Raw genomic sequence first — 27,245 nt, 5'->3', positions numbered from 1 at the left:
TAGTAGAAGGCAAACACAAAAAATAAACATGTATGTACATATATACAAACAAATACACCATAAGAGACTCCCCCCCCCCCCAGCTAGCTATTAGGAGGGCAAGTACCCTAGGAGTACCGCAGAGGGGAAGGAGGGAGGGTAATCCTGACTGCAGATGCTATCCAGTTTGGACATCTACATTTATGGTAGGTACAAAACTGTACTATGTCCTTCATGGATGCATCTGCAGTCATAACAAATGGGTAGAATACCATAGCCAAACTAGGGGAGGAGGAATAATAATTATAGTGTAGTCAGGTTCCCTTGCAGTACAACAGTGGCAAACCCTGCTCGGGATCTAGAATATAGAGGTAAATTATAATGCTTGGCAAATGTATGCACGGAGGTCCAAGTAGCCGCCTCAATAATGTCCTTGGTTGCCACTCCTCTTAAGAAAGCTGTGGTAGTGGCTGTAGCCCTTGTAGAATGAGGTCTTATGTTCTATGGAATTGGTTTTCCATGGTAGGAGTAACAGAATCTTATGCAATTTCCTATCCATTTGGAGATTGTCTGTTTGGAAATTGCTTTTCCTTCCCTTCCTGCTGCATAGGCTACAAAGAGCTGGACAGTTTTTCTGTTACCTTTGGTTCTGTCCAGGTAGTAGCGTAACTGTCTATGTACATCCAAGGTATGCATTATTCTTTCGCCTCTGTTTTGTGGATTGGGAAAGAAGGTAGGTAAGGTGGATTGCCTGGTTTAAAGACACTCTGGATACCACCTTAGGCATAAATGTAGGATTAGTTCTCATGGATACCCTATCTTGATGGAAGATTAGGAAGGGTTGCACTGCCATTAAGGCCTGTAGTTCCGAAACCCTCCTTGCTGAAGTAATAGCCAGCAGGAAAGCAGTTTTCCATGACAGGTGTTGTAGATCTGCTGTTGCTGCTGGTTCAAACGGAGGTAGTGTCAACTTTTCTAGTACAAAATTCAACTCCCATGCTGGTAATGGTGGTTTCCTAGGAGGTTTTACATTCTTGATCCCTCTGAGAAACTGCCTGAGCAGAGGATGTGAAAAGACAGGAGGATCAAAGCTGTATTCTGCTGAAATAGCTGATGCATGTATCTTGATGGAGGAATAGGACAGGCCTGTATGTAGAAGCTCTGCCAAGTACTCCAGAATGTTAGCAATATCTATGTTCGACACATCTTTTCCTCTTTCAGTACTCCAAATGACAAACCTTTTCCATTTTCCTGCATAGTTCCTTCTTGTTGAAGGTCTGCGGGCTTCAAGGATAATGTCTTTAACCCTTTGTGAAAGGTCTGGGTTAGTTACTGCTATGTGATGTTCCAGGCAGTCAGTTGCAAGGTTTTAGGTTTGGATGTATGATGTTGTAGTTGTTCTGAGTTAACATCAGAGGCATCAGGGTATTGACCACATTTTCTCCCGAGACATGCTCCTCAGCAATGGGTACCAGTGTTGTCTTGGCCAGTTCGGAGCTATCAGGATTATCCTTGGACGTTCCTCTTTGATTTTCAGTAGTACCTTGTGCATCAAGGGAAGAGGTGGGAATGCATATGCTGTCAGGCCTTTCCAGCTGAAGGATAGAGAGTCCACCTTCCATGCAAGTGGGTGGAATGTCCTTGTGCAGAATTTTTTGAGCTGGTGATTTTGTGGGGAAGCGAATAGATCTATCTGTGGCATTCCCCATTTCTTTGTGATGGCCTTGAAGATGTCCGGGTGTAGCATCCATTCGTGAGCATCCGAGGTTGTTCTGCTTAAAATGTCTGCTAGGGTGTTCTCTTTTCCGGTACAAATATTGCCTGTAACTGGATGTTGTAGCTGAGAGCCAGATTCCAAAGGTCCAAAGTCATTCTGCATAGGGGTAAGAATGAGTGCCTCCCTGTTTGTTGATGTACCACATGACTGTGGTGTTGTCTGTCCTTATCATCAAATGGCCTTCTTTGAGGAATGGTCTGAATTTTAGGATTGCCAGTTTTACTGCCAGCATTTCTTTTTGGTTTATGTGCAGGTGCAGCTGGTCCTGAGTCCACAGTCCTTGTACGCATTTGTCCAGCATGTGTGCCCCCCATCCTAGATCTGAGGCATCCGTAGTGATGGTTTGGTTTGCTCGAAAGTTGTGGAAGGGTAAGCCTGGGTTTGACTGGCATGCCCGAGCCCACCAGAGGAACTCCTGTTTTAAGCATGGGATTAGTGGTATTTCTGTTTCTAAGCTGTGCCTGTGTTGAGACCATAAATTCTTTAGGTACCACTGTAACTTTCTCATATGCAGTCTGGCATGTGGGACCAAGATTATGCATGATGCCATGAAGCCCAAGGCCTGCAGAACTTTTCTTGCTGTTAGTTTGTTCTGCTTTGTTAATGCTAAGAAGTAAAGAGGAGTTCTTTTGTTTACTGCAGTTAGGAATGCCATCTGTTTTACTGTGTCCAATTCCGCGCCCAAGAATGTTCTTGTCTGGGATGGGATCAGCCTTGACTTTTGAAAATTGACTGTGTATCCCAGGGCTTGTAGCAAGTAAATGACCCTTTGTAAATCTGTTGTCAGCTTGCTTTTGTTGTCCGCTTGTAACAGGCAGTCGTCCAGGTATGGATAAATTTGAATTCCCTGTACTCTGCAGTGAGCGATTACTGATGCCAGGCATTTTGTGAATATTCTGGGTGCAGTAGATAAGCCAAAGGGCAATGCTGAGAATTGATAATGCTCTGATCCTGCAAGAAATCTGAGGTATCTTCTGCAATTTGGTCGAATGGGGACGTGCAGGTATGCCTCCTTGAGATCTAGAGTTACCAGCCAACACTCCTTGCCCAGCATGGGAAGAAGTTGCTGTAGGGTCAGCATTTTGAATTTTGGGACAATTATGTATGTATTTAAGATGGACAGGTCGAGAATAGGTCTCCAGTTTTTTTCTTTTCTTGGTACTAGGAATAGTCTGGAGTAGAATCCTTTGCCCTGTTCTGTTATTGGCATCCTTTCCACAGCTCTCATCTTTATTAATTCCGCTATCTGGTGCAGGGCTTCTATTTTTTGATTTGGGGGCAGGTTTGGCATTCCTCTTTTTACTGGTAAAGTGTGGAAGTGGAACCGGTAGCCTTGGTCTATGGTTTGCAAAATCCATTTGTCTTTTGTAATATAGTGCCAATTTTTCGAGAATAAGGCTAACTTTCCGCCTAATGGTGCTGCTATTTGCTCCCTGGTAGGCGGAGATAGAGCCAAGTCACTGAGATTGTCCTGTTGTAGTGGCAGTGGTTGTGTCTGTGCCTCGGTTATTGCCTTGCCACTGTCGTCCTCTGTAGGCACCTCCTCTGGATTGATTTCTGCCCCTAGAGCATCTGTTCCTGCCCCTTTGGGATCTTGTGGAGTCAGGAAAGGACCAATTTTTGGCAGGCCAGTTCCTGCTAAACCTTGGGGCTGAACCTGTAGAAAATCTTTAACTGTTTTTACAGATTTTGCCTTCTCTTCCATTTTCTTCATTACCTGCTGGGCAGGTTCCCAAATAGACTGGCCTTATCCATAGTAGCATCCAATAGCTTAGCTTTAACATGATCCGGCAAGACCTGTTCTTTCAACCATGCATGTCTTCTTATCACTGTGCCAGTCATGGCTGATCTAAATGAAGCCTCCAGTGCATCATAGCCACATTTTAAAGAATGGTTACTAACCTGTTGGATGTTATTCACCATTTCTAATACATATTTCTTATCTAAAGATTCATCAGAGGACAGCTTTTAATTAACTGATCAAGCATAAACTCTTGGTATTGGATCATGTGAAACTGACAGTTTAAAGCTCTAGCTGAGAGAGTAGCAGAGGTGTAGACTTTTTTCCCCCATCTCTCTAAGGACCTGGATTCCCTTTCAGAGGGAATAGGGTTTTTTGCTGTGGTCGGCTACTGCCTTAGGCCCCTGGGATATAGTTTCGGGTCTGCAAGTGGGGCCTTGTATAGGTGGTGATGAGTGTCTGGCACCCTGTAAAATCTATCTGGTTTGGCAGGGGCTGGAGGTAAAGAATCAGGTGCAGTGCAGACATCATTAAATGCATCGTCCACAACAGGTAAGACAGGAGGTATAGCTAAGGGCCTATGTTGTGGTAAGTGCAGAAAAGTCCTAAGCCTTTTTCTTGAATCTGAGAAATCTTGTCCCTGCCATTGGAATTGTTCTCTCATGGCATGTAAGGTTTCCCCAAAGGAGAATTCCTCTGGTGGAGAGGCAGCTGGAATGGATTCTTCAGCATCTGAATCTTCATAATTGGAAAAAGGAGCCTCTGGCTGGCCTGTAATGTCTGAGTCATCCGCAGAATCATCAGAGGACACAGGCTCGGGGGGCTCTGCTCTAGGTCTCTTTTCTGGTGGCTGAGAGGCCCTGTCTGGGTGAGATTGGGATCCCCTAATTAAGGATATTAAATCTTCTGCCAGAGTAAGCATTTGTGAACTAGAAGTGGGCCTGAGTGAGGGTGGTTTAACAGGCACTGATTTAGCTGATTTGGCTGCTTTAGCCCTGGCAAAGGCCTTAATAGACATGGCTGCAGGAGGCCTAGCAGCACCACGTGCTGGGGTAGAAATATCCAAGGGGATGGTGTCTGATAGATCAGTAGGAACCACAGTTGTAGGCAAAATTTCTGAGGCTGATTCAGGTAAGGTAGCAGGAGCCTCAGTAGTAGTCATGGATTCGGCTGAAGATTGTCCAGTTTTCTCGGTTTCGGCCGAAACCGAGACACTAGCGGCTTGCTTAACCGTGGTTTCGGCCGAAACCACGGACCGCGAGTGTCGGTCATTTTCTTTGCGTTTTTTTAACAATTTGGGTAGTCGGAGGATCCGACGGCATAATGTACGCAAAATCTGAGCCGAAAAACTGTTCAGCAAACTCCGACCGACGCCTAAGCGTTCGTCGGTTGAAGGAAGCACAGGCCGAGCAGGCTGCTACGTCGTGGTCTGGGCCTAAGCAAGGCAAACAGTAAGAGTGGAAATCTTTATGAGGTATTTGTTTCCCACAAGTTAAACAGTTATTGACTTTTTCTGACATCGGCTGAGGCAAGAAAGAGTCCCCAACGGGTACTTAGCTTTTAGAAGTCTTGAGTAGTATTCGTAGTAGTAATCTCTGGATCTGACCGACCGGCACTTGCGAACAGCTTCTGCTTGGCCACGCGCAAGAAAGACTGAGGAAAATGGCGTCGGCTGATGCCTTTATACCCGAAGACCAGCAGAGATGACGTCGGGTGAAGCGCGACATCAGCCGAAGCCGGACCCGGACTTTGGAATTCGGCCGACCGAAGGGCTGCCTGACGACAGGACAACCCATTTGTTATGACTGCAGATGCATCCATGAAGGACATCATGTGGGAGAAACAGACAAATGTAGGTTTTATATAGAGTTGGAAACAGTTGCACACCTAATTGCTGGTTATGACATACTAACGACAGAAGGACTGTATACTGAAAGGCATAATAATGTGCCAAGACTGTTGCACTGGGGATTGTGCAAACATTATGGTACTGAAGTAGCTGAAAAACAATGGAAACAAACCACAAAGCATCATAAAAAATGATGAAGTCTACATCACATGGGATCATCCAATACCAACAGTTCAAAAGATAGATACTAGAAAACTGGATATACTGGTCCATGAAAAGATGACAAAAGTAGCATTGATCACTGAAATTGACACACTCAGTGACTACAGTGTCTTGCATACAGAGAGACACAAAGTTATAAAATACCAGGATTTGCAGACAGAAATGACAGCAATGTGGAAGACAGATAATCAGACAGTTCCAACAGTAGTAGAAGCAACAGGTCTTATAAAAATAATCTACAATCGTATTTAGATATGTTACCAATACATGTAACCCTGTATGAATTGCAGGAGGAGTTATTACTGGGCACATTGCGGGTGCTGCGAAGGGCACTTCTGGCTGACATCAAAGAGTGAAACAATACTAATTTCATGAACTTTAATTGTACTTTGACTTAGGAATGGGGTCCACTCTCATCATGGTATTAGAAACCCAAACGATTTGGAGAAATTAAAAAAAGGACATGGTACAGTTGTGGAAAATCTTACCATATCACTGCAACAGTGATATGGTAAGATTTTCCAAAATCATGTCTTTCCATATCACTGCTGCAGTACTGTTTACAAAAGGGAGAGTACAAAAGGTCAGGAAGAAAGTTGGGAGGAGGAAGGACTTGCAGAGCCGTCAAGGAAACATGAGGGATAACCCTGGCAAAACCAGCTCTAGCCCTAGAGACAATATCCAACTTATTGTGTTTAGTAAAGGTATGCACAGAAGTCCAAGTAGTTGCCTCAAGAATTGTAATAGTATCCAAGCCCCTGAAAAGTACCAGGAGAAACCACAACTCTGGTAGAATGAGCCTTACAAGAAGGAAGGCTTTTCCCATGAAAGGAATAACAAAAGCAAATGGCTTCAGATATCTAGGAAGAAACAGTTTGCTTAGAAACAGCCAAACCTAAAGATCTAGGATGAAAGGAAAAAAGCAGCTCAGATTTACAGATTTCTTTGGTTTTATCCAAATAATAACAGAGTTGTCTATGCAAATCTATGGTGTGAAGGACCTTCTCACTAGCAGATTCTGGAGAAGGGAAAAAGGCAGGCAAATGAATAGACTGATTAAGAGACAACTCATTAGCCACCTTGGCATAAAAGGAGGAAAAGTACAAACAGAAATAGTGTCCTGATGAAAAAAAAATAAAAAAAAAAAGAGGAACACACATAAGGGCTTGCAGCTCAGACACTTGTCTGGCTGAGGTAAGGGCCAAAAGAAGAACAGTCTTCCAACAACAATAATGTAAAGAAACTGAAGCTGTGGACTCAAAAGCAGTCAGAGTGAATTTCTCCAAAACAAAATTTAGGTCTCAGAAATGGGGAATAGGCTTCCTGGGAGGGCTAATATGAAGGACGCCTTTAAGAAATTTTTGACCTCAAACCTAGAAGCCAAAGGTGAGTCAAAGGCAGACCAGCAGAAACAGCTGACAGGTGGGATTTAACAGAAGAATACACCAACTCAGTACTGAGCAATTCACACAAAAAAGACACAACCAAAGAATTTCCACAGTAAATGGATTCAATTTATAAGAAAGACACCAGACAGAAAATCTCTTCCATTTGGAAAAATACGATTTTCTGGTAGTGGGTTTCCTAGCCTTGTGCAATATCTGAAGCACATCCTCAAAAAAAAGGTGTCTAAAAGGGACCAAAACCCTTTCACCCACAATGGCAATTAAAGAGTGGACAGGTGGGGATGGATGAGAGACCCCTTGTCTTGTGTGAGTAGGTCCATCTTGTGAGGTAACTTGTGATGACTGCCTGTGGTCAAATGCAGAAGAAAACAGAACAAATGCTGTCTGGGCCAAAAGGGAGTCAACAACATGATTTTGGGAGCATCCTATTCCATCTTGAACAAGTATTCTCTAGTATGAGTGGAAGGGAGGGGAGGGAAGGCATAAAGAAACATACCCTTCCAAGGAAAAGAGAGGGTGTCCACCTTTCAAGCCAGAGGACATGGAACTGTGGTGCAAAAGAGAGGAACTGTCTGTTCAGAGGGGAGACAGAGATCTATTTGAGGAGTAACCCACTAGTGGATAATGTCCAGAAACATCTCTGTAAACCATCCACTCGTGAGATTGTGTTACAGACCTGCTCAGAGAATCTACAACAATGTTCTGAACTGAATGAATATAATCTTCTTGAAGGGTCACCTGATACTGGACAGCCAGATCCCAAACCAGAAGAGCTAGTCTGCATAGGAGACAAAATCTTGTCCCCTCCAGTTTGCTAATGTACCACATTACTGTGGTATTGTCTGTGAAGACTTTGAAGGGCCCTGGAAGAAAAAGTGAGTGAAAAGCCTTAAAAGCCAGGAGAATGGTTCTCAGCTGACACTGACGTGATCTTTTTCTGATGAAGTGGCCAAAGGCCTTGCACTTTCAGAGGACCGAAGGAGCCCCCCCCCATCCCATGTCTGAGGCATGTGTGAAGAGTTCCAGGACTGGAGGTTGAAAAGGAAGCCCTGATTTGATGGACAACTGATGAACCCACTAATGAAGTTCCCTCTTGAGACAAGGAAGAAGGGGAACTGGAAAATCCAAAGGATGGGGATGCTGAAGCCAGAATGGCTTTAGGAACCACTGGAGCTTTCTCATATGAAGCTTGGCTACAGGAAGCATAGGAATGGTGGAAGCCATGTAACCCACTGGTCTTAAGACACTCTCTGACTGAAATTAAGTCCAGAGAAAGAACGGTTTGAAAGTATGCAATCAGAGTTAAATCCTTGGGAGGAGGCAGGGAAGCCAGCATTGGAACAGTCTGCAGCCTGCACCCTAGAAAGAAGTCAGGAAAGACTTTTGGAAATTCACTGTAAAACACTACCCTTTACGGAAGACAAATAGCAAAGTGAAGATGCTGAAGATAGATCTCTGGAGAAGAGACCAAAAAAGCAAACCAAAGAAATACAGATTAAAACACAAATGTAAGGTCCAAAGAAACAAACTGCTGCAGATAAAATCCAGAAAAACATTAATCTAGAAACTTTTTGAAATAAAAACTTGTTTAAAACTATGACAGATAAGTGCTTTCATTCACAAAATACATGAACTTCATCAGAAGAACTGATCTGCAGGGATGTTTGTGGCTAGGAAATGTATCCCCTGCTGTAAAACCAGGTCTCATGACATCAGGGCCAATTTGCATAACAGTTAGGAAAGTATGCATCCCTACCTGTTCAGTGCCACAGCACTGCTGTCTTCGCTATTACTAGTCTTAACCTAGCCAGTTGCCACACTGCTTGAATGTTACCAGTGTCACCATCTTTCACCTTTATGCATTTGCCCATCAGACTGCTGCTCTAACACCTCCCTAAACCTTCAAATGAGCAATGTGTGTTCCCCCATTCAAAATCTAAGGCTTCTATTTAGGCTCTGGATGCAGTCTAGTGCCACAAAAGGCATCTCTGGCTTAGCTTGTAAATGATGAGACATTATGTGAATTCCTTATTTAGAGAAAGGCTCCAAGAGTAATGTTTTATCAACAGGATGCTGGCACTCTTTGCCTAAAGTACCACTATCTTCTCATGGGGAATATGGCCAAGGCCACCACCAATATAAACATGACACGTTTCTCACTGTCATATGTGCTGTTTTTGCCATAGTGCAAACAGTCCCAGATAGAGGTCTTTCTCTTGGGACAGGAAAAGCCTGCTTGCCTTTGTAGCCAGAACTACTCATTAGAATATATTTAATATTGCTGGTGTTAAACTAGATTTTGTTAGGTTTACAGAAATTCATAGGTGGTAAGGTAGTGAACAGGGTATTGCAGGGCTTTCTGCAGCTCCATCAAGGAGGGTTACCGGATCAAGTAAACATCTAGGTAGGAGCAAATGTGCACTCTTCTGGCCTTGAAGTGGGCATGTGCTGGGATTAAGCATTTGGTAAACATTCTGGGTGTAAAAAGACCAAAGGCTGTGAGGTTAAGGGGCACTACACGTCTGTTCTCCTACTAAGCAGATGAATGTGTAGTTGCCTTTAAGAGCCTGAAAGTGCAGAAAGGGATCCCTCAAAGCCAGGGTCACCATTAGTGTATTTTGTAAAAAGAAGAGGAAGGACATATTTATTTTGAAATCTATTACTTTTAAGAATTTGTTATACCTGGACACATCCTTGATTGGCCTGTCCGTCCTTCCTTGATACCAACAGCAGTTTATCCTTTTCCTTGGTCATGCACGGGACTTTTTGAATGCCACACAAAACAAATGTTCTGTAAAAATTAATGTGGATAAATGGATTCTCTTCACAAACTCAAAGTTTCAAAACTTCAAACTGCAAATGGTTGAGACCATAAGATCAAAATTTTGAAATTTCCAATGTTTTGAATGGAGATTGCCGTACAGCGCAGAATGGAAATTTACTGTTTTCTTCACTGTAGTGCAATCTTGGAGTTGGTATATTTATTTATTTAATTATTTTTTTTTTAAATTACAATTTCAGTTTCAAAACTTTGATCTTATGGTCTCGACCATTTGCAGTTTGAAGTTTTGAAACTTAAGAGTTTGTAAAGCAGATCCAGATACTATATCTATAAGTTTATGGGAGTCAGGCAGGGGGCATTTTTAGAAAGGAGGAGAAGGTTCTGAATTTTATTTTGTAACTGTGGCTGCTATCTCCTTTACCCAACAGTCACATATCAGTAGGAGTCAATGTTTCTTAAAAAAGGATCTTTCTTTCCAGGATGTGAAGAATTTGAGGGGTGAGGGCGGGGGAGGGAAGATAGAGTTAAATAATTTTCCAAATGCAGTCTGCTGTTCTTTCAGCCAAAAGTTGCAGTGATGTTATGGACATTGGAAGGACTTGAGCTCCACTATGATGATGTCAGAAAACCCTGAATATCAGGCCAGAAGGGCAAATATCTACATGCAGGCAACTTCCATGGATAATGAATGATATTGCATTGGTGATCCTTGCGATAAACATTGCCATAGCAGAATACATTATGTGCTCATTACAATCCCCATTGCCATATAATAAAAAGTAAAAGAGGGACAGGACTACATTTCCCCAAATGGCAAAATGCATACTTCCAGAATGCCCTCAAAGCATATGACAAGAGTCTGCAGCATTAGCCACAATGTCAGCACAATCAAAAAGTAAATGACAAGGAAGCCCACAGATGAAGCCCCTGACAGATCCTGAATCAAGTCCTTGGACCTCAGAATCAGAGTAGCCCACAAGCTTTTCCATAAAATGGTTCACTAGGGAGGACTAGAAATCAGGCAAATGAAGTAAGCAGTTGATGACTAGGAGTCAAAGTAGTACTCTCTCTTAGCTCACCTATCCAAATGTTTTGATTCTCTGGAAGTACAGATCAAAGCACTATGATCACCAGCGCTATGCAGGATCAACAAGAGCACAAAGGAACTTGAAGGTACACGGTGAGAGTCCAATCATGTAGTCAGGGACCTGAAGAGCACACCTACATTTTCAGGTGCCAAAGGAGCACAGACAGTGTACTTCACCACTGGCAGAAGACCACCCTGATAAGCTCCATGTATGGGAAAGAATGGGATGGCTCAGGGCTTTTCCACCTTCACACTTAAGCATTTCTATGGAGGTGGAACAAGGATCCAAGGTCAGTCCATACTGAGCCCTAACTACTCACCAAAAAGAGAATGAAGGCTTCAGTGTCCTTGATCATCTAAGACACAGTGGCTTCCCAGTATCCAGACTCCACATATGAGCTTGAGAGAGGCAGGGAGTCCTACATTCCCCTCAGCTCAAGGCATGGGCTCATGCACATTCTTGTACAATAGCAACTATACAACAGTTGTGCACTGTGTGTTAAGCAGAGAAGTAGTGGGTGAATGCTCCCTTGACAGTTGATGCATAAATGAGAGACGCTTACACTGAACTAACAATGGAGTCAGGCTGTATACCTACATCTGTGACTCAATCTCCTGCATACATAAGCATGTCCTTGAAGCCTAGGTCTTGAGCTGCAAAGCTCAATGCAGGATGACTTGGTCGTCCCACAGCCTCAGCCTGAACCAAAAGAAACTGTAGGACTAGAGGGAGACACAAGGAGGAAGTATCTCATCTTCATAGTTAAGTATCCCATATTCATAGCCAGGTGGACTCATGGGGCTGCTCTGCAGGCTCATAAATGTCAGCATTCAGCTCCAGCCAATCAAATAGGGGGTGGGTTATATTTACACACAAAAAAACATCCTTGGGGTGGAATCAGGGTGTACTCCTCCTCGGGGTCCCTCCTCATACACATAGATAGAGAAAGTACAGTTGTGTACACTTACCATAAATGTAGATGTTCGAGTGTATTCACTGTTGCAGTCATTACATTTGGGTAATCTGCTGGCAGGTTGCCCTCAGTCGGCCTGAATAATAAAGTCTTGGGCCCTACGTCAGTTGCTGTCTCTTCTTCCATGACGTCAGGTCGTCAGGGGTATAAAACATTCAGCCGACACCATTTTAATCAGTTTTTCTTGCCCCATGTGCCAGGTGCCCCCCCAAATGGGGAGCAAAAAAAAAAAAATAATAAAAAAATTATATGTATGTGTATATATATATATATATATATATATATATATATATATATATATATATACACACACACACATATATACATACACATGTAATTTAGAACACAAAAGATATACCTCCAACTAAAAGCAAATACACCGAAAAGGCTTTTGAGCATAGTAAAGGAAAGAAGAGGTATAATAAAGAAAAAGGGGGCTGGCGGGTGGGTAACCCGGACTGCAACAGTGAATACACTCGAACATCTACATTTATAGTAAAGGAAAGAAGAGGTATAATAAAGAAAAAGGGGGCTGGCGGGTGGGTAACCCGGAATGCAACAGTGAATACACTCGAACATCTACATTTATGGTAAGTGCACACAACTATGCTATGTTATTCGTGTTTCACTGTTGCAGTCATTACATTTGGGTAGAATCCCAGAGCTATGGTTGGGAGGATGGAATTATACAGCAGTAGGAGCAGCTATAAGGCCCTGCAGGACAGCAGTGGCAAAGCCTGCCCTGGATTTAGAAAAGAGAGGTAAATGGTAATGTTTGGTGAATGTATGAACTGAGCTCCAAGTAGCAGCTTCTAGAATGTCTCTGGTAGGAACCCCTCTGAGAAAAGCTGCAGAAGTAGATGCAGCCCTGGTGGAATGGGATCTGATCCCCTTGGGGACAGGTTTACCATGGTGCATGTAGCAGAAACGAATACAATGGCGTATCCATTTTTAAATAATCTGCTTTGAAATAGCCTTTCCCTCTGCCCCTACAGCAAATGCCACCAGTAGTTGTTCAGACTTTCTTAGAGATTTTGTCCTGTTTAAGTAGAATCTTAGTTGTCTGTGTACATCCAATGAATGCAGAATCCGTTCCCCCTTGTTCTGCGGACTTGGGGAAAAAGTTGGCAGATGAATGGTCTTATTAAGAGCCACACTGGATACCACCTTAGGCATAAATGATGGATTGGTCCTGAGGGCCACCCTGTCCGGATAAAAGATAATGAAAGGCTCCACTGCCATGAGAGCCTGTAGTTTTGAAATCCTTCTAGCTGAAGTGACTGCTAAGAGAAAGGCTGCCTTCCAAGAAAGAAATTTTATGTCTGCAGTAGCAGCTGGTTCAAAAGGAGGTAAGGTGAGTTTTTCCAGCACAAAACTGAGGTCCCATGCAGGAGTTGGTGCTCTCCTAGATCATTTCAAATTTTTGGCCCCTTTGAGGTACTGCTTTAGCAGGGGATGAGAAAAGAGAGGAGGCTCTGTGTTGTAATGAGCTGATATGGCAGTGGCATGGATTTTTATAGAAGAAAACGATAGGCCCTTGTGAAGCATCTCAGTTAAATATTGCAGAATTTGAGGAATATTGGGCACTGCTGTGTTTATTCCTTGTGCTTGGTTCCAGGCACAAAATCTTTTCCATTTATCAGCATAAGATTTTCTAGTACTTGGCCTTCTAGCCTCCAAAATGACATCCATCACAGGTTTACTGAGAGATGTGACTGGTGAAATTAGTTGATTAGCCATCCTGGCAAGATTCAGAGTTTGGAGCTGAGTGCGCAGAATTTGATAGCTCTGCTGAGACAGTAGATGAGATTTATGAGGCAGGTACCACGGAGGAAGGCGTGACATATTCCGTTGAAGCAGGTACCAGTGTTGGCGAGGCCAGTCTGGAGCAATCAGAATCATTTTTGGTTTTTCCTGTCTGACTTTTAGTAAAACCTTGGAGAGCAGAGGGGGAAAGGCATATACTGATAGGTTTTTCCAGCTGAAGGATAGAGCATCCACTTTGCAAGCCTTTTTGTGATGAATTCTTGTGCAGAATTTGTCCAACTGATAGCTTTAGGGAGAAGCAAAAAAATCTATGTCTAGGCTCCCCCATTTTCGTGTCAACATGCTGAAGATTTGTGGATCCAATTTCCATTCGTGTGGGTCCATAAGATTTCTGCTTAGGTCATCTGCCAGTGTATTTTGCTTTCCTGGCAGGAACTGAGCTTGTAGATGTATTTGGTAAGTCAAGGCAGTGTTCCACAAGGCCATGGCTAGTCTGCAAAGGGGGTAGGAGTGGGTAACCCCCTGCTTGTTTACGTACCACATAACTGTGGTGTTGTCCGTCTTTACCAGTAGTTGCCCTGGATGAAGGAAGTCCTTGAAGGCTGTCAGAGCATTCTGTACAGCTAGCATTTCTTTCTGGTTGATATGTAGGTGCATTTGATTTGGGCTCCATTCACCCTGAATGCATCTCCCCGCCAAGCATAGTCTGATGCGTCTGTAGTCAGGGTTTGGGTGGCAGGGGGTAGAATGAATGACAGTCCCTTGTTTTGGTGACAGGACTCTGCCTACCATAGGAAATCCTGTTGCAGGCAAGCAATGAAAGGAATCATTGTTTCCAGGCTGTGACAATGTTGACTCCATAAGCTTTTTAGATACCACTGAAGTTTCCTCATATGCAGCTGGGTTTTTGTGGCGACTTGTTTGAAGTAAGTCATCAATTGAATTTGTTTGGCTGGCGTGAGGTAAACCATCTGGCCAGTTGTATTGAAGCTTGCACCCAGGAATATAATTATTTGAGAGGGTACCAGTTGTGATTTATTTTCGTTTATGGTGTACCCTAGGCATGTTAAAAGCTATTTTACAAATGCCAGATGTTGTAGTAGAGTGTCCTTGTTTTCTGCCTGAATTAGGCAATCATCCAGATAAAGATACATTTGAATGTTTCTTTGTCTGCAAAATGCAATCACTGGTGCCAGGCACTTTGTGAAGACCCTGGGCGCAGTAGATAAGCCAAAGGGCAGTGCAGAGAACTGGTAATGCAAACAGCCTGCTTTGAAGCGGAGGTATCTTCTGCAAGATTCCCCGATTGGGATATGCAGGTAAGCCTCTTTTAAGTCTAGAGTTACCAACCAGACATCCTTGCCTAGCATACGCAGTAACTGTTGTAGAGTCAGCATCTTGAATTTTGCAATGTACAGGAAGGTATTTAGAATGGATAAGTCCAGAATTGGACACCATTATTTGTCTTTTCTGGGTACCAGGAAAAGTCTTAGGTTCATAGGTTGGTACTAGGCTATCAGCCCTAGGGCCTATACAAGCCTAGCCATAACAATTCCCTGGCTATTTCTTCCCACATTATTTACTTTCCTGGACCCCTGTCTAGCAGGGCGACTGACGTGATCCCTACGGTGAATTTCCTTTCTCCCATCCAATCGTCAAGGTTCCTCTTGAAGAGGTCCAAAGAGGCACTCTGCTTGACATGTATGGGCAATCTTGAATAAAAACCTTGTCCTTTTTCCTCTTCTGGTACTGGTTGAATAGCCCCCATATCCATGAGGGACATGACTTGTTTCTGGGCCTCTGCCCACTGATTTGGAGGCAGATCTGGCCATCCGTTTGGAACTGGCAATGTGTGGAAATGAAATCTGTATCCCTGGGATACTACATTTAAGACCCACTTAGTCCTGGGTAATTAGATACTAATTTTGAGCATGAAGTGCTAGTTTTCCCCCCAAAGGGGCTGCCAAAAGATAAGTGCTTGAAAATGGCAGAGGGAAGTCATTGAGACTGTTTACCGTAGGGGGGTGCTTTGCTACTTCCAGATTTGGAGGTGGAGGCACCCCATTGTTTTGTCCTGTAAGTTCCTTGTGACTGAAACCTGGAGCCTTTGGAGTGTCTGGGTTTGGCCTCAGCGGCTCTGTTGGGTACTGGAAAGGACCAATTCTTAGTAGGCCAGTGCCTACTGAACCTGGGTGGCTGCACTTGTAAGAAATCTTTTACAGTTTGCATAGATTTAGCTTTGTCTTCCATCTTTTTCAAAACTTCTTCTGCCTTATTACCAAATAGACTGTCCTGTTGTAAAGGAACGTCCAGCAATTTAGCTTTAACATGATCAGGAAGATTTTGCTCCTTGAGCCAAGCATGCCTTCTTATCACAGATCCAGTTACGGCGGGCCCTGCAGGAGGCCTACAAAGGAATCAAAACCACATTGCAAAGTATGCTTTCCAACTTGTTCAGCTGAATGCAATAAATCCTGTAACTCTATTTTCCACACAGTCAGAAATCAACTTCATTTTCTGTTTACGTAAGCCCATGACATGCTGTTGATATTTAAGCATATGAAATTGACAGTTTAAACCCCGATTGCCAGGGTTGCAGACGTATAAACCTTCTTACCCCATCTATCCAGCACCCTGGAATCTCTATCAGAAGGGGTAGGATTTTTAGCAGTAGAAGCCTTAACACCCTTGGGACCCTGAGAAATTGTTTCAGGGTCAGCAGTAGAGATTTTGAAAAGAAACTTGTGGGAGTCAGGAACCCTGTAATATCTGTCTGGCTTACTAGGAGCCGGAGGCAGGGAATCAGGACCCATGCTGGATTCTGAGAAAACATCATCAACAATATCTAAAACAGGAGATATAGCCAAAGGCCTATGCTGAGGAAGGAGGAGGAAATCCCTAAGCTCTTTTTGGATTCTGAAAAATCCTGACTCTCTCAATGAAAATGTTCCCTTAAGGTATGCAAAGTTTCTCCAAAGGAAAAATCCTCAGGAGGAGAAGAAGAAGGGATGGATTCTTCTGCATCAGAGTCCTCATAAGGTGGAATAGAAAATTCCTGATCAGAAGAAATGGAAACCTGATCTGAAGATTCATAATCAGTGCCTCTTGGCAGGAGGGGGTTGGGAACCCCTGATCATGGTAATTACATCCTCAGCCATTTTCATCATTTGTTTTTTAGGCATAGGGGCCTGAACACGTGGCTTATGCATCAGTTTTTTAGACGTAGAAGTTGGTTTTGGCCTTCTTTTTGATGATGGCGTTGGTTTAATATACAAATCTTTAGGCCTGAAAGCACCCTTAGAAGCTGGTGCCTGCTCAGTGGCTCCGGACCCATCCAAGGGAAGAGACATCCGTGGGTTCAATACTTGAAGAATCTCGCAGTATACCAGACTCCGAATGGGTCTCGGTAGAGGCCAGTGAATCAAAAGTAGTGGGCATCAGGGGCTGCAAAAGCATCTCACAGTACCGGCGACTGGCTTAGGAGAAGCTTCACCGTCGGTTTTGGACCTCGACGGTCTGTTTGCGTTTTTGTGAATTCCGGTAGTCGGATTGCTAACTGACGACATTTCAGGATAGTTAAATCTTGAGCCAAAGTATTTAGTAGCAAAAATATACAGACGCTTAATAGTGCGTTGGTTAAATTTAGCACAAAACCGACAGCAAGGCACATTGTGGTTAGGGCCTAGGCAAGGAATACAGTACAAATGAAAATCCTTATGAGGTATTTGCTTCCCACAAGTAATACAATTATTAACTTTCACTGACATCGGTAAGGAGCAAGAAAAAGTTTCCCCAACGGGGTACTTCGCTTTAGATTGAGGACTTAGTTTCTGAAACTCGAAAATGAAAATTTCAGGAGTCGGCCGACTGGCACTTGCAAACTGCTTCTACTTCGGGTACCGTGCGGCAAGAAAGACTGATTAAAATAGCGTCTGCTGCATGTTTTATACCCCTGATGACCTGACATCATGGAAAAAAAGACAGCAACTGACGCAGGACCCAAGACTTTGTTATTCTGGCCGAATGAGGGCAACCTGCCAGCAGATTACCCCAATGCAATGACTGCAACAGTGAAACATGAAGAACATCATGTGTGGGCTCCGGTCCTTGACTTTGATGATAAACTCAGCAGCATTCAGATGGGAATTTTAGCAATGGCTTCCCTATAAGAGGCATATATCAATCTGTGGCTTGGGCCTGTCTGTAGGACCATCCCACGCATGAAGCAAGGAAGGCTAGGAGCCTCTCCGTTCAAGTTCGGATAGCAGGGTTAAACAGCTGGAATTTACAGCACTGCTTTATGATGTACTTCTCTCCCAAAGACAGTACAGGCAGTGACAGTGTGGGTCTTGGCTAGTAATCTGATGGCAGCATGAACACTTAGTGGACTGTTATAATGGCATTAAATGTGTGAACATTTCAGAGACATATGACAGGACTGAGATAGTACAGTGGTGTACACTTACCATAAATGTATATGTTCGAGTGTATTCACTGTTGCAGTCCTAACAAATGGGTTATCCAGCCCCCGGTAGCCCTTGATCGGCCCGAAAACCAAAGGTAAGGGGATATGACGTCAGCTGCTGTCAGCTGTATAGGACATCAGTATCCTTGATACAAAAGGAGGCAGCCAACGTCACTTCCTCAGTCTTTCTTGCCACAAATATCAGGAGCCCCCAAGTAAACAATGCCTATACAAAAAATAAAACATCCTTGGTAAACTAAACCAAACAAAGCCTGCATTTTAGGAAAGGACAGCAGAAGAATACCAAACCAGGGGGAAGGAGGGAGGGAAACCAGGACTGCAACAGCGAATACACTCGAACATCTACATTTATGGTAAGTGTACACAACTGTACTATGTTCATGTTTCACTGTTGCAGTCCTAACAAATGGGGTGATTACCAAAGCCCAGAGAAGCGGGAGGAGGAACCAACACAATCAAGGATTGGAGAGAATTCCCTGCAGAACAGCAGTGGCAAACCCTGCCCTGGATCTAGAAAACAAAGGCAAATTATAATGCCTTGAAAAAATGTGTACAGAAGACCATGTGGCAGGCTCTAAAATGTCTTTAGTAGAGCTGCAGAAGTGGTGGCTGCTCTTGTGGAGTGTGTCCTCACTCCTTGAGGAGGAACCTTGCTATGAAAGGAATAACAAAAGGTAATACAGTATGCAGTCCATTTAGAAATGGTTTGCTTAGAAATAGCTTTACCCTGAGCTCCAGGAGCAAAGCTGGCCAACAGCTGAGCTGATTTTCAAAGATCCTTAGTTCTGTCCAGGTAGAATATGTGCCATCTGTGTACATCAAGAGAATGCAGGATCCTTCCACCTCTATTTTGAGGATTAGGAAAGAACATAGGAAGGTGCAGGGACTGATTAAGAGTCAGGCTAGAAACCATCTTCGGCATAAAAGAGGGATTGGTCCTCAGGGAGACACGATCTGCATGGAAAATGAGAAAAGGCTCCACATCCATCAGAGCCTGCAGTTCTGAGACTCTCCTTGCTGAAGAAATAGCCAAACGGAATGCAGTTTTCCAAGAGATAAACTAAGTTTGCAGTGGCAGCTGGCTCGAAAGGAGGAAGAGTGAGCTTCTCCAACACAAAATTAAGGTCCCAGGCTGGGGTAGGTGCTCTTCTGGAAGGTTTAAGTTGCTAGCACCTCTGAGAAACATTTTCATCAGGTGATGAGAGAAGATGGGCTGTTCAAAAGAACAGTAAGCAGAAATAGCTGAAGCATGAATCTTGATAGAAGAGAAGGAAAGTCCACTTTGAAGCAATTCAGCTAAGTATTCCAGGATCAGAGGAAGAGTAGGCTGAGAAGAAGATTCCCCTTTTTCTTGCATCCAGTGAGAGAATCTTTCCCTTTTGCCAGCGTAGGACTTTCTAGTGCTAGGCCTCCTGAAGTACATTAACCACCTGCCGGGAAAGGGAAGAAGTAGTAGATTGATTCCTACAATGATCCAAGCTGCCAAATGGAGAGTCTGAAGATGAGGATGCAGAATTTTTCCCCCTTCCTGAACCAAATGATCTGGTTTCAGAGAAAGATGCCATGGAGGAAATTGAGAGAGACTGCGAAGCAGAGGATACCAATGCTGCCTGGGCCAGCCTGGAGCTATGAGAATGGTCCTTGGTCTTTCGTCCCTGATCTTCAACAATACTCTGGGAAGAGGAGGGAAGGCATAAATTGAAAGAAGTGACCAAGGGAAAGACAGAGCATCCAGTTTCCAGGCTTTGCTGTGATGCTGTCTGGTGCAAAAAAGTGGCAGAAGGTGGTTGTCCGGGGAGGAGAAAAGATCCACCTGCGGAGTGCCCCAACTCTGAATGACGCTGTAAAAGACTGTTCTGTTCAGCTGCCACTCGTGAGGATCCAGGGTTTGTCTGCCCAACTGGTCTGCCAAAACACTGAGTCTCCCTGGAAGAAACTGAGTTAGAAGATGTAGGCCCAATGATGCTGCTGTGGACCATAGAATCATGCTCTGTCTGCACAGAGGGTAAGAATGAGCCCCTCTCTGTTTGTTGATGTACCACATCACTGTGGTGTTGTCTGTTCTGACCAGCAGAGTTCCAGGCGAAAGAAGATGCTTGAAAGCCAGTAAGGCCTGGTGAACTGCAATTAATTCCTTCAGGTTTATGTGCAAGTGCATCTGCTGGGGGATCCAAAGTCCCTGTATGCCTCTGCTATTCAGGTGAGCTCCTCATGCATAGTCTAAGGAGTCTGTGGTCAGAACTTGAATTGCAGGAGGTGGACGGAAAGGCATGCCCTTGTTTTGCAAACAGGCTGTTGCCCACCATAGAAACTCTCTCTGCAGACAAGGAAGCAGAGGAATAATTACATCCAGGTCCTGTGTGTGTTGACACCAACGGTTCTTGAGGTACCATTGCAATTTCATCCTATGCAGCTTTGCATATGGAATCATGAGAATACAAGAGGCCATGAATCCCAGAGCTTGCAGGTATCTCCTTGCAGGGAGCTGGGACAGGCTTGCCAAGTCCTTGAAGTAAGCTGAGATAGTTGTCTGCTTCTCCTGGGTGAGATATACCATCTAGGTGGCTGTGTTCAGACTTGCTCCCAGGAATGTTATCTCCTTTGATGGAACCATTTTTGACTTTTGCTAATTGAGAGTGTAACCCAGGGAAGAGAGAAGAGTCTTTACAAATTCCAAATCCTTTAACAGCTGCTCCCGAGAATTTGCTTGAATCAGACAGTCGTCCAAGTAAGGGTAAATCAGAATTTTCTTCTGCCTGCAAAAGGCAATGACTGGAGCCAGGCACTTTGTAAAAACTCTGGGAGCAGTAGATAAGCCAAAGGGCAGCGCAGAGAATTAATAATGTTGCTTGCCCACTCTGAAGCAAAGGAAACTGCCGGCAGCTTTCCCTCATTGAGATGTGCAGATAAGCTTCTTTGAGATCCAAAGTCACCAGCCTGGAATCCTTGTCCAACATTGGTAGCAACTGATGAAGAGTGAGCATTCTGAAGTTTGGAATCACCAAGAAAGAGTTCAGAATGGATAGATCTAGGATATGCCGCCAGGTGCTTTCTTTTTTTGGCACCACGAAAAGTCTGCAATAGAAGCCTTGGCCTACCTGCTGAGCAGGAACTGATTCTATTGCTCCAAGATGTAACAGAGACAAAATTTGCTTTTCTACTTCTGCCCTTTGATTTGAAGGTCCGGGAATTCTTTGCACAGGAAAGGTGTGAAAAGAACACTTGTGTCCTAGGGATACAGTTCTGAGTACCCCTTTGTCGTCTGTGATGGTGGCCCATACCTTTGCAAAAATGGCTAAACTTCCCCCTAAAGGAAACTCCGGGCAAGCAGGAACAGGCAGACGTTAGACAAAGTCATTGAGAATGCTTGGATTGAGATGCAGGCTTAGAACTTCCTGACTCAGAAGTGGAAGCATGCCATTGTTTAGTCCTTTGGGGGGTAGCCCCATGTCCCCTAGCAGATTTATAACCTCTGGTCCTAGAACGGTTCTGTCTGCTGGTATCAGGAAACATCCAAATCTTAACAAGGGTAGTTCCTGCTAAAACAAGGAGGTTGAACTTGCAGAAAGTCTGTTTGCATGGACTTACTGCCAAAAAGACTGTCCTTGCGTAAAGGTACATCTAAAAACTCAGCCTTGACAGGCTCTGGAAGGGGCTGTTCCTTGAGCCAAGCATGCCTCCTGATAACAGATCCAGTAGCTGCAGCCCTGCAGGAAGCTTCAAGAACGTCAAAACCACAGTGTACTGAATGCTTGTTAACAAGACTGGCAGAATTAAGTAAATCCTGCATATCTTTATTCTCTGTCAAGAGTGGCACACTGGAAATATTTGCCTTAATAGCCTCCAAGGTATGCTGCTGATACTTGAACATATGAAAAAGGCAATTGGTAGACCTAACAGCAAGAGTGGCAGAGGTATAAACCTTTCCCCACCTGTCTAGATTCCTAGACTCTCTATCAGAAGGAACAGGATTTCTGCTAAGTGGCCTTATCCCAGTTAGGCCCTTGAGAAATAACCTCTGGGTCAGCCAGAGGGTTACGATAAAGAAACAAAGGAGAATCAGGAACTCTGTAGTGCCTGTCAGGTTTCCTGGGGGCAGGAGGAACAGAGTTTGGAGTCAAGGAATTCTCCAGAAAAACATCATCCACCACGTCCAACACAGGGGGAAAAGCCAGAGGCTTGTGCTGAGGCAAATCCAAAAATTCTCTGATCCTTTTCTTAGATTGAGGGTAGTCTTGACTTTCCCATTTAAAATGCTCCCTAAGAGTATTCAAAGTATCACCAAAAGAATAATCCTCTGGAGGAGAGGCAGAAGGAATGGAATGGATTCCTTTGCATCAGAATCCTCAAAAGAAGAAAAAACCTGAGAAACTTCCTCTTCATCAGCAGAAACGCTGGAAGTCTCAGTACCTGAAAAAGATAAAGCTTCTGGGGAGAAAGCCCTGCTTCTTTTGGATGGAGGAGGCTGTGAGCCCCTAATAAGAGTCAAAAGATCATTAGCCATTTTAACCATCTGAGATTGAGGGGAATAAGAAGCAGATGGAGCCTGCTTCTTCACAGGCTTGTGACTAAAGGATTTACCTGAAAGTCGGAAGGACTCAGGAGGCTTGGCTACTGAGGAGGTCATCGGTATGTGTCTGCTGTCAGAATGAAGAACGGAGGCCTCAGAAACCGGAGCATGCTTAGCCACAGGCTGAAGGTCAGACGACAAAATGGAAGCTGGAGGCATGGAGGACTCTGAAATGGTCTCACCAGAGGCCTGCTGAGATAAATCTGCGGACTGCAGGGGCTGCAAAGGCGCCTCATTGACTACCGCTGGACTGACAACCAACTTAATGTCGTCGGTAGATTTGATCCTCTAAAGCCTGTCCTTACGCTTCTTAGGAATAACCGATGCCTGAAGACCAGCGGAGGCCATACCGACAAACTTAGGCCAAACTCCAAAGTGCTTAGCTAAAAGCTTAATCCAACGACGAATAGTAAGCAGATTAAAGGAAGCACAGAGATCACAGTTAGGAATGTCGTGGTGAAGGCCTAAACAAATAATGCAGTAAGAATGAAAATCTCTATGGGGAATCTGCTTTCCACAGGCAAGACAATTATTAACTTTTTCTGACATTCGTTAAGGCAAGAAAAAGAGGATCCCCAACAGGGTACTTAGCTGTAGATGACTTCAACTTTCGTAGTCGGAAATCAAAAAGGTAAACGGCCAACCGGCACTCATGCAAAAAAGCTTCTGCTTTGGCCTCCGCGGCAAAGAAGACTGAGATAGTGACATTGGCTGCCTCCTTTTGTATCAAGGATACTGGTGCCCTATACAGCCGACGGCATATCCGATCAAGGGCTACCGGGGGCTGGATAACCCATTTGTTAGGACTGCAACAGTGAAACAGGATGAACATCTGAACTGGTAAGTGGACGGTAAGAAATGGTGGACACGTTAACTAGATATACAGTAAATACTCAGTTAACTGGAACTCAAGCAACTGGCACTCTCAAACAACTGGCAAAAAAAAAAAAAAATAATAAAAGAAATACAGTACAATTTTCATGTGTTGCACTTTGTGGTTCTTTAGCAGCTTCTTTCAGTGCAGGGATCATGGAAAGCTCTATGCTGGGTTAAGTTATTAGAATACTCCGGCATTCCAAGAGTCTGCTTTGTACCCTGTCCTGCACAATACATTGGAAATCTATAACCTCCTTTACAGATCTGTGAAGTCATCGAAAGTTTGGTCTTTGGATGATGAAAGGGGAAGAACTAGCATTAGATTACTTCCTGATGGTAAAGATTAAAAAAGAAAGTAGAAACTTGGAAAGAAACCTTCATCAAAATATCTATTTCTCTTCTTTTAAAAATTCAGAAGTACAGCGGCTGGTAATCTTCAGACAACTAAGTCAAGGGTAAAGAAAGACCATTATAAAAGACAGCATAGAGGTTAAAGCTCAGAAATAACTAAAGTACGAAAACCTGCACTGCTGCCTGATGCAGGTTAAAATATGCAGATCAGGATTTTGACAGTCACCACTAATTTTACAATCAACCATTCAAAGCATCAATGACGGTAAAGGGACAGTCCCCACAAATATAAAAGTGCAGAAGCTGGGCTAAAAAAACACAGGCACTCCAGGAGAGATCAGCCTAGTCACTGTTAATCAGCAGTACGAGGTGTCTCCCCAGGAGAAAAATAAATCCATACTGCATTAATGAAGACTCTCTTTAGTGCTAACTGTAAAGTTCCCACAATGAAAACTATGCTAAAGCTGGATGAGGAAAAACAGCTCTACTTTACTACACTAGGGCAGCATAAAGAAACTGCAGAACACTTTCAACAGAGGTACCACTGAAGGCAACATTTTTGAAACAGCTTCAAAAACATCTCATGCAACACTACCATTCAGCAGACATCTGAAGTGGAGTAGACTGCATCTCTGATCACTGCTGAAGCAAAAACTAAGGCAAATACAAGGGCAAGACTTGGAATGTCCAAATATTAAGGAGAGAGGTAACTCCACTGTTGAAAGTCTGTTTTCGAGAGTAATTACTTAGAAGACTGCATGCACATCAAATGCTTTTTTGGGGAAGTACTTATGTTCTGACTTACCAGAGGTACAAACTCTAATATGGCACATTTTGGACTATGCAAGAAAACCAGGCTAAGCACATCTAGCAGCTGGAGCAATCAGAAACATTCTCCAAGAAAAAGGGAACATTCCATTTAGCAGAAGACAACACAATACATCCATAAAAACCTGAATTTTTTATGCTTAGTCTTACATTACATCTAGTTTTACTAAAGTACTGCAGAGACAGCAACACATGATTTTATCAGTTATACCACCAGAACAAAAAGCTGCATTAGTGACTGGTCTATACAATTAAAAGCAAGCATTTTTTCCCTGATGCAAGCGAAGTTAGAAAATGAATCTAGAATGAATGTGCATTTTACCTGAATCAGTGCTGGTATAACTGTTTGCACAGTCTTGCTGATCACCTGGAAGCTGTACATATCATCCAGTCTCATGACACTAGCACCCATGAATGTGAAAATTGGCATGATGTTGTGTAGTACTTTTTCCTGGAGTAAAAAATATACAAGAAAAAACAGAGTCATTTCGAGGAATGAAAAAAATCTGTAATCAGAAATGGGCTAGGAAATCTTATCTGGCCTGCTAAATAAATGGAGAAAAACAGACTAAAAAACAGATGGTAAATTAAATGGTACATATCAACCCTTCAATTAATATGGTACATATCAACCCTTCATTGAATACTGTCAAATTCTAACACCTACTGTAGATCAGTTCCAGTGAAATAGTCACCATTCTAAGACAACCAAAGTCAAGATGATGTCAGCACAGATACAGTATATATAAAAACACATTTCCATCATAAGAAACAAATTAACTTTTCAGCATCACTAAAGTGGAAAGAATACAAGATCGACAATACAAAAGTAGTGCTTGGTTTCAGAAGGACTGTGGTCCAAGGTTTGAGTCCCTCAGTCTCAATTTGCTCAACTGTATGACTAGTGCTCCCAGGCTGAGTCTGAAAATATGGATTTGTGTTCTATGCTGATCAAACAAACAAACAAATATGTACAGGAAACAAAAACAAATTATACAAATATTTTTAATCATAAACACAAAAAGAAAATACTGACAATTGCATATCACTGAACACTGGGAAAAATGCATCAACCCATTGTTACCGCCCAAATGATAATGAATCCAATCCTACAGGTGGCCATCAGCTGCCACCACCTCCTCTTCTCATTTACTGCACCTACCAAACTCACCTTTACCTCCTTGAGCTCAATCTGACCCCAAGCAGGGGCTGAGGAGAGTAAGAATACGCTGGTGCAGTATCATACTTGCAGGGGAGTATGCTGCAACTCCTGCTCCCTTGGGGAAAACCCGACAGCCCAGTGATCACTGCCCTGAGGAGATGCATGCACTCTTAAGGCAAGAGCAACTTCCCAACAAAGCGTCTCCCCACTTATGCAGCATGGAGCAGGTCAGGCATGATTTGCACATATTGCAGTGAGCCTAGGCTGTCTCCGTCCCCCTAAGACAGGTGAGCTATTATCCATTCACTCCTATCCTTCCTTTTTGGCCTCTTCTAGCACCACTGCCACTGTGAAGGCTTTATCCCTTTGTGTAATGGGGCTGTACAAAGTACATATATACATTTTTTTTTATTTACAATTAGGAGTCATAGACTTCCCACGTTTAAAGGGGCAAGTATTACAGGAAGGAACAACTTACATTTTCTAATCTGACAGAAAATATGAAATATCCTTTAATATTTACAAGCCACTGAAGACAAATGCACCAACAGTAGACAAAGATATTCTAGGTCTACTCTGTGTCCATTTCTCCTGCTCACAGTGAGCTCCTTATTCAGTCTACTTATTTCCACTGCTGCCGACAAATGCCACGTGGTCTGTCTGCTTATCTAGTAAATGCAAAATAGCAGATGCATTCTAATTCTTGTCGCTTGACAAACTAGAAAGCATGCATATCTCATAATGATGCATGTTGCAATGTCAATTGTTTGTTATGTAAATACACTATCCCCAAAACCTACCAGTTCGACCCTTTCCACAAGGAAGCACCTTGAAACAAACCAAGAAACAACATCAACCTGACATTTACACTACTGAAATAGTAATACCCTGGTAAATACTGGCCTGTCTTACAGAGAACTGCCACATCAAATGTTGACTGGAGGGACCACTTACCCTGAGAGGTGGTGGAGGGCATTCTTTGCCAATGAGGGGTCTGTTGTAGAGGAAGCTAATAAGGTAACATAGGTATTAAATCCCACACTGAAAAACCTGCTGGACAAGTCCTTGGTTGGGAGGAATTCTAAGCAGCAACCTGGGAGGGCAGGAAGAGATGAAAGATGACTCGAGACTCAGAAAGCATTGTCCAAGCCAGCTTACTACATCATACATTACATAACTCACGTTCAGCTAGCATCTTGGGTGCTTGTAGGAGCTGGTTGGAGAGGACAGGAGTAGACATTGCTAATTAACTTATCCTGGGGGATGGGAGGTGGCTCTGGTTCTCCCCACAGGTGACATCTAGTGGGAGCACTTGATATTTACCCGATGGTGTTCTTAGCCGGCCGCATTTGTGCAAACATAGTACATATGCATTAAGTAGCCAAACG

At 43.5% G+C, this 27,245-nt stretch overlaps 1 protein-coding gene across 2 annotated transcripts in view; it reads right to left on the bottom strand.

The window, feature by feature from the left end:
- The window catches only part of HEATR1 (HEAT repeat containing 1), a 1,780,420-nt gene that overhangs the window by 540,899 nt on the left and 1,212,276 nt on the right, over window positions 1-27,245 (bottom strand). For both annotated transcript variants that reach the window (XM_044059100.1, XM_044059109.1), the window contains exon 29: window positions 25,018-25,146. In XM_044059100.1, coding sequence (XP_043915035.1) covers window positions 25,018-25,146 — 129 coding nt within the window. The remainder of the gene's footprint in view (window positions 1-25,017; window positions 25,147-27,245) is intronic.

The sequence above is a fragment of the Protopterus annectens genome, chromosome 1.part2, assembly GCF_019279795.1.
Source record: "Protopterus annectens isolate FY-2018-M chromosome 1.part2, PAN1.0, whole genome shotgun sequence".
In the NCBI taxonomy this organism is placed as follows: Eukaryota; Metazoa; Chordata; order Ceratodontiformes; family Protopteridae; genus Protopterus; species Protopterus annectens.
The sequence above is the reverse complement of the archived record's forward strand: the minus strand, read 5'-3'. Positions and strand labels throughout refer to the sequence as shown.